The 8,284-nt window shown below is 44.1% G+C and overlaps 1 protein-coding gene across 1 annotated transcript; it reads right to left on the reverse strand.

Moving 5' to 3' along the window:
• Nucleotides 1-3,283: 3,283 nt before the first annotated feature.
• Nucleotides 3,284-6,748, reverse strand: LOC109218850. The gene is made up of 5 exons (XM_019383245.1): nt 6,432-6,748; nt 4,473-6,275; nt 3,866-3,941; nt 3,647-3,709; nt 3,284-3,532 (listed from the first exon to the last, which is right to left on the reverse strand). Exons 1-5 carry the CDS (start codon nt 6,746-6,748, stop codon nt 3,284-3,286), a joined length of 2,508 nt encoding a protein of 835 aa, XP_019238790.1.
• Between the last annotated feature and the right edge of the window lie 1,536 nt (nt 6,749-8,284).

Below are 8,284 nucleotides of genomic sequence, written 5' to 3' on the forward strand. Positions count from 1 at the left end.
TACCTTATCAGCACGGAACTTGCCCTCCTTTCGTACCAACCCATCCACAGCTAGATTTTCGGGTACCCGAGCATCCCTGCATAGTTGAGTCACTAGAGAGGGGAAAAAGAACCTATACCTTTTGACTTGACTTCGGACGAATATCTCATCATGCATCACCTTGGCCAAATCGAAGTCGTAACCATTTACAAAGCACCAAATCAAGGCAGCTCGGGGCCCATTTACCTTTGTAGTATTGTGAGATGGAATCAAGCGGTTGTTGATGAGGTGCAACCAGCACTTCCCTTCAAATGTGAGTACTGAGGAGTGGAATTTCTCCCCATAGTCCATCCAGACCACTTCTTTTTCGGGCACACAAATAGTCTCAAAGTATCGTGCCCATTTTTCATCGTTCATTGGGTGGCGGCTGTACTCATAGAAGTAATCACCAGCATCTGGAGGTGGAGGCAGCTGGTAGGCCGTCCGTATTGCCTCAGAAGCATTCACCGCCCTTCGGCGCACCGTGACTACTCCATTAACATGCTCCGGTACATTGGCATAGAACTCCCGCACAACCATTACATTACCCTTACCGAGCTCATTGATGAAGGTTTGCAACCCTCACCTCACCAATTCATTGTACATGTGCGGGTAGTGGTGCTGGATCCAGCCGACATGAATACCCCTCTCCGGAATTATCTTTCTACGAGCCTTTTCCGCAAAGCGGTCTTGTGCCTTGGCCGAAACAAATTTTGTAGCATCAAAGGAACGGGCCTGTGCAGCTCCTCTTGACCTAGCCGAACCAGCTTGGCTACTTGATGAAGCCCATGTGGCTTGTCGTTTCCTAGGTGGAGCCATGATACCTGCAAAACGGGAACACATTAGCACAGCCCAACTAAAATTTTGTGACGCAATGCGGTTACTCAGACTTCACACGCATAGGTGGTCACAAACTACATAATCACGTTCATTCGGGCCTTTCCACGAACACTTTGTGGGCGTTAAACCTTCACAGCTCTTTTTAAGCTTTTTAGAACACTAATCCACCACATACACTCACCAAGATCACAAATTAGGTGGACTTCCACCCCACACTTATCACTCACCAATACTACAAAATATTTCACTAATTTCTCTACACAAAATCTAAGAACAACTACTACAACAAGGTATTTGCATACAACAACATCTGAAAAAATAAAACTAGAAAAAGAGAAGAAAAAGAAAGGAAAAAGAAACTAGGGTTAATACCTGTGATGGACGATGGTGGTGAGTAGAGAAAGAGAATGGGGAAGAAATCGTGAGAATGGGGGAAAGATTTGGGGGATGAATCGTGGGATGGGGGAAAGATTTGGGGGAAGAATCGTGAGATGGGGGAAAGATTTGGGGGAAGAATCGTGAGATGGGGGAAAGATTTGGGGGAAGAATCGTGAGATGGGGGAAAGATTTGGGGGAAGAATCGTAAGATGGGGGAAGGATTTGGTAGTAGGGGTTTTAATTTTTGTTTGAATAGGGGAGAGTTAGAGGAGGGGTGGGTGTCTTTTGTTGAACGGGTGGTACAGAAGGGGGGGGGATTAAAACCTAATCAAAATAAAAGGAGAAAATGAAACAAAAAAAAACTTAAACTACTAAACAAAACTGGTGACAATTTGACGGAACTAGCGAGGCCAGATGCGCGTTCGCGCTAGTTTTAGCGCGGCCACAACAAAATCTTGGAGAAATTAGCGCGCCCAAATGCGCGCTCACATGCGCGACCGCGCTAGTTTTGCGTTCAGAAGCGCGCCCAGGTGCGAGGTCGCTATGTTTAGCGCGGCCAAGACAGACTTGGTGCAAATTAGCGCGCCCAGATATGCGTCCAGTAGCGCGGGCGCGCACCTGGGCAAATTTTTTTCTTCAACTTTTCACCTGTTCTTACCCCGTTCGATGGCCTTAGCACTTGCCCATTGTCACCTGCATTGGTTAGCACTTCCTAAAACACAAAATCAACACTTACTACTATCGTTGGGTTGCCTCCCAACCAGCGCCTGATTTAACGTCGCGGCACGACGTTTACAACAATTCAATCGGTTGCCTCCCATCTAGCGCCTGATTTAACGTCGTGGCACGACGCAAAGTCTCGCTTACTCATCAGCGAGTACAATCTTGGTCTTTTCACGATTAATCATTCCTCCCCAATAGTGCTTGACTCTATGACCATTCACCAAAAATGTCCTCTCACCATTTAAAGCTCGCAGCTCGATTGCACCATAAGGAGTGACTCTCACCACCTCAAAAGGACCTGACCATCTCGACTTTAGCTTCCCAGGGAACAGCCGTAGTCTAAAGTTGAATAACAATACCTGTTGACCTGGCTCAAAGTGACGTGGCTTGATATGCTTGTCATGCCATCGTTTTTTCTTTTCTTTATATAGCTTGGCATTTTCATAAGAGTGCAGCCTGAACTCGTCTAACTCATTCAACGGCATAAGTCTTTTCTCACCTGTGATTTCAAGGTCCATGTTCAGCTTCTTAATGGCCCAGTATGCTTTGTGTTCAAGCTCAACGGGCAAGTGGCAGGCCTTCCCATAAACCAGCTTGTAAGGGGACGCTCCAATTGGCGTTTTATATGCGGTTCTATATGCCCATAGGGCATCATCCAACTTTGTAGCCCAATCCTTCCTATTCACATTCACCGTCTTCTCTAATATTTGCTTGATTTCTCTGTTTGACACCTCAGCTTGCCCACTTGTCTGCGGATGATATGTTGTAGCAACTCTGTGGCAAACTCCATATTTAGCAAGAAGGTTATTCAACAATCGACTGCAAAAATGAGTCCCTTCATCACTGATTAAGGCCCGTGGAGTCCCAAATCTCGAAAATATGTTCTTTTTCACAAAAGCAGCTACCACCATGGCATCATTGGTTGGCAAAGCAATTGCCTCCACCCATTTTGACACGTAGTCAACGGCTAGCAAGATGTATTTGTTTCCTCTGGACGGTGGAAATGGCCCCATAAAAGACACATCAAAAAGCTAAACTTCTAGAATGTTATTTAAAGGCATCTTATGCTTCCTTGTGATTGCTCCCGTTCTCTGACATTGGTCACACTTCTTAACGAATGCATGGGCATCCTTGAATAAGGTTGGCCAAAAGAGACCGGATTGTAACACCTTTGCAGCTGTTCTATCTCCTCCATGATGGCCCCCATAAGGTGATGCGTGACAATCATACAACACTAATTCCACCTCTTTTTCAGGAATGCATCTCCTCATCAACTGATCAGCACATTGCTTGAACAAATAGGGCTCATCCCAGTAATAGAAGTTCACATCATGTAAGAACCGCTTCTAGCTTCAGATTGGATTTCGGGAGGGAGTACTCCACTCACAAGATAATTCACATAGTCTGCATACCATGGGGGAGGGTCTTGGGTTATAGCAAAAAGTTGATCATCAGAAAACACCTCTTTAATTTGGCCACCCTCCTCCACGTGATCGTGATTTTCCAACCTTGATAGATGGTCAGCTACTTGGTTTTCTGTCCCCTTTCGATCTCGTATTTCTACATCAAATTCCTGCAGCAACAAAATCCAGCGCATCAAACGAGCTTTCGATTCTTTTTTTGTAAGCAAATACCTGATTGCTGCATGATCCGTATGGACTATGACTTTCGTTCCCAACTAGTATGCCCGAAATTTCTCAAAGTCCCACACAACGGCTGACAACTCCTTCTCAGTGGTGGTGTAATTCAGCTGTGCATCATCAAGAGTCTTACTCGCATAGTAGATGGAATAAAACATCTTGTCCTTCCTCTGGCCTAGCACTGCCCCAATAGCAAGGTCACTCGCATCACACATAAATTCAAATGGTAGAGACCAATCAGGTGCCACAATAATGGGGGCAGTCACCAACTTCTTTTTAAGTTCCTCAAATGAGTTGAGGCAAGCATCATCAAAATTGAAAGTGACATATTTTTCAAGCAGCCTACACAAAGGAGTAGCAATTTTTGAAAAATATTTAATAAAGCGCCGATAGAAACCCGCATGTCCCAAGAAACTCCGGACACCCTTCACTGAGATAGGTGGAGGTAATTTTGCAACCGCCTCCACCTTCGCTTTATCAACTTCAAAGCCGCTCCTAGATACTCTGTGACCCAGCACGATGCCTTCTTGTACCATAAAATGGCACTTTTCCCAATTTAATACCAGATTTGTTTCTTCACAACGGGCCAGCACCTTGCTTAAATTCCTCAAGCAATCATCATAAGAAGACCCAAAAACTGAAAAATCATCCATAAACACTTCCACGAATTTTTTCACCATGTCGGTGAAAATAGACATCATGCATCTCTGGAATGTGGCTGGTGCATTACAAAGACCAAATGGCATTAACTTGAAGGCAAAAGTGCCATAAGGACAAGTAAAAGTAGTCTTCTCCTGATCCTCTGGGCATATGACAATCTGATTGTATCCTGAATAACCATCAAGGAAGCAGTAATATTCATGCCCGGCTAACCTGTCTAGCATTTGGTCGATGAATGGGAGTGGGAAGTGATCCTTGCGAGTTGCCTTATTGAGCCTTCTATAATCAATGCAGACTCTCCAGCCCGTAACAGTGCGAGTGGGGATTAGCTCATTCTTCTCGTTCTCAACTACAGTCATTCCTCCCTTTTTGGGCACACATTGAACCGGGCTCACCCAGTTGCTATCAGAAATAGGAAAAATGATACTTGCATCGAGCAACTTGATTACTTCCTTTTTCACCACCTCTTTCATAATGGGATTTAATCTCCTTTGCTGCTCTACACTGGGGCGGTGTCCGTCCTCTAGAAAGATTTTATGCATGCAAAACGATGGACTAATACCCTTGATGTCAGCTATAGTCCACCCAATGGCCCTTTTATGCTCGCGGAGGACTCTGAGCAATTTTTCTTCTTGAGTGCTGGTCAAGCTGGATGAAATAATCATGGGTAGTGTCTCTGAGTTCCCCAAATAAGCATAGCGCAGATGCGCTGGAAGTGGCTTGAGTTCTAGCTTTGGAGCTTCTTCAATAGATGGCCTGGGGAGGGTCAGAGTGACAGGCCTGTCCAACTCTTCAAATTTTCTAACCCCATGTACATAACTGCATGACATATCCAGCACTTGCTCAATTTCTCCCATCCTTTCATCTTCACTATTTTCTACGTCCCCAATCAATACTCGTTCAACAGGATCTGCAGGGCTCATATAGGGTACTAACGATGTGGCATCACCTTCCACCACAGAGATCATGGATAACTCTTCATAATGGGCTGGTAACTTGAGTGCTCTATAAACATTGAAGACCTCCACTCGGTCACCCACTCTCATCGTCATCTTTCCTTCACAAACATTAATAATAGCTCGGCCCGTGGCTAAGAATGGATGCCCCAAAATAAATGGGACTTCCTGATCAGGCTCGTAATCCAGGATGATGAAATCAGTTGGGAATATGAAAGACCCCACTTGCACTAGTACATCTTGAATCACTCCCCCAGGATGAGCAAGGGAGCGGTCAACTAACTGTAAATTAACTGTTGTTGGGCGTGGTTCACCCAACCCCAACTGTCTGAATATAGATAGCGACATCAAATTGATGCTTGCTCCAAGGTCACATAGAGCTCGCCCAATAACATGTTTACCAATCGTGATTTGGATAGTGAAACTACCTGGATCCTTCAATTTCTGAGGTAGCTTGCCTTGAATTCTGGAACTGCACTCCTCAGTGAGTGCCACGGTCTCGAACTCGGTCAGCCTCCTTTTATTCGCCATAATGTCCTTGATGTACTTTGCATATTTGGGTACTTCTTGTAAGATGTCAACCAATAGAATATTAATTTGTACCTGCTTCAAGATATCAAGAAACTTTTTATATGTGGCATTATCTCGTAATTTCTGCAGTCTTTGAGGGAATGGAGGTGGTGGCCTTGCAACCAAATGTGGGGATTGCTCAGCCACCGCCTCTCCAGCTGGATTCTCTGGCTCCTTGGCTTTATCTGATGTCGATTCTACAACGGTTGGCATCTCATTAATAGTCATCTGTTTCCTCTTTTTTGATAGAACTTCCTCTAGTTGTTTCCCATTCCTCAACGATACGGCATTAACGGCCGCCGTAGGATTGGCTTCAGTGTCACTTGGAAGAGCTCCAGCTGGTCTAGTGTTTTGAGCACTAGCAAGCTGTCCCATTTGACGCTCCAGATTTCTCACTGTTGTGGCGAGGGCTTGCTGTTCAGCCATCATCTTTTTAAACATGTCTTCAAGGTGACTTGTAGGACTCGCTTGTTGTTCAACCTGAGGTGGTCTATATTATTGTTGAGGTACTTGAGGCCTGTATTGATTCTGAGTGCCCTGGTTTCCACCCCAAGAGAAGTTTGGGTGGTTCCTCCAGTTGGGATTGTAAGTGTTCCCATATTGGTTTGTTTGGCCCGTATTTGAATTACCCACAAAGCAGACAGACTCTGGGTTTGCGGGGTATATGTCGCTCGTGTGCTCCTCTCCACATATTTCACAAAAAGTTTGAATTTGTTGTATCAGTTGTGTTTGTTGCTTGTTGATACTCAGGTTCATCTGGTTGACTTGATTGGCCAGTGTAGCAATCTGCGCTGATAATGGTGAGACGACATCTAACTCAAGAACCCCTGCAGACTTTTGCACTGTGTGTCTGCCCATCTCTCCTTGCCAATCCGGATTGCTCTTGGAAAATTTGTTCAACAATGCATATATCTCGTCAAAGCTTTTCTCCAACAGTTGACCCCCAGCTGCAGCATCTACCATGATCTTAGTTTCGGAATGTAGCCCTTCTATGAAAGTGTGAGCTAATACTTCATTCGTCTGATTGTGATGAGGACAGTCTCTGAGTAGCCCTTTGAACCTTTCCCAAGCTGAGTATAAAGATTCTCCTGCTTTCTATTTGAAGGCCACTATTTCACTTCTGATCTTTGCAGTTTTGCCTGAAGGAAAGAACCTTGCTAGAAATTTTCTTGCCAAATCATTCCATGATGTAATGGAGTTAGTTGGTTCTGCCTTTAGCCATCGCTTAGCCTCACCCAACAGAGAGAATGGAAAAAGTGTGAGCCTCACATAATCTGGAGTGACCCCGTTAGTGATATAAGTATCACTAATCTCCAAGAAGTTCAAAATATGCTGCTGTGGATCCTCATGTGGAAGACCCATAAATTGCCCGTTTGCGTGAAGCAGCTGGATCATGCTCTGTTTCAGCTCAAAGTGCCCAGTGATCCTGGGCTTCACTATGCTGGAGGTGACATTAGCAATGATGGGCATTGCCACCTCCTGAACAGCCATGGGTTGCTCCTCTGCCATGTCCACAGGAAATTGAACAAGTGGCTGAATATTATTCGTGTCCCTTGCTTCCCTCAACCTCCTGTGAAATGTTCTCTCAGGTTCAGGATCAAAGCCTTGAAGTCGGTCCTGGCTTCTGACCCTACGCATTCAGTCAAAATTCCTTAGATCTGAGCAACAATCAAGTAATGTTAGACTAGACAAAATAAGCAATTAAAGCAAAAACTAGCAAGTAGCTAATATTCAAGCCCCCGGCAACGGCGCCAAAAATTTGTTGCTCCCAAACGCACACGCAAGTATACGTGGTAGACAAGTAATATAATGATAAGTTGAGTGTCGAACCCACAAATACTTGTGTAAACTACTCACGGAATTACTAAAATTGCTATTCAGTCCAGCTAAAATCAAAGTCCAATGATATGATTATATTATACTACGATTCTAAGTAAAAACTAAAATATCAAGTAACGAATTGATTGTTGTGTATTCAGTAGAGATAAGTATTCTAGGGTTGTGATCGATTCACCATTCGTATTGGGTTCTAATTAACTCTCCCTTTCATATAATTCACTCATGGTTGCTAATTAATCGATAGATGCTCTCATAGCCTTCTCCCGAAGTACTACTCACCTATTCTCAATAGATTAACGCCTATATTCCTATGGAATGAATCTATTAAGAATGCATTAAGATTACGATATTTAATTAAGCACGGTGACTTGGTATATTCCTATCCTAACCACAAATCCGCTCCCCCTAAGGGTTAAGATCATGATCTCTTCAATTCTTCTCTAATCTAAACATGGCTTTCCCAAGCATAGCATAGATAGTAAATAGAACCTAACTGTTGGCCAGACAATTAAGCAATTGAACACAGAATTGAAGAAACAACCATATATTGGTGAATTATAATCAAGGTCAAGCTAATATCAAACCACAATATTCACGGCTAAATCACAACCCCAGAACAATGGGTGTTTAGCCACTCATACTCATGTTCATCACAATAGG

Source organism: Nicotiana attenuata, unplaced genomic scaffold (assembly GCF_001879085.1).
Source record: "Nicotiana attenuata strain UT unplaced genomic scaffold, NIATTr2, whole genome shotgun sequence".
NCBI classification, from domain to species: domain Eukaryota; kingdom Viridiplantae; phylum Streptophyta; class Magnoliopsida; order Solanales; family Solanaceae; genus Nicotiana; species Nicotiana attenuata.

Excerpts from the sequence above, each read along its gene's own strand:
- LOC109218850 (XM_019383245.1), bottom strand. The coding sequence starts at position 6,748 with ATGGTAGATGCTGCAGCTGGGGGTCAACTGTTGGAGAAAAGCTTTGAC. Across the intron at positions 6,276-6,431 it reads ATATACCCCGCAAACCCAGA|ACCACCTCAGGTTGAACAAC; the intron begins GTCTGTCTGCTT and ends ACAATAATATAG. Across the intron at positions 3,710-3,865 it reads AGGAACTTAAAAAGAAGTTG|CTGAATTACACCACCACTGA; the intron begins GTGACTGCCCCC and ends GATGATGCACAG.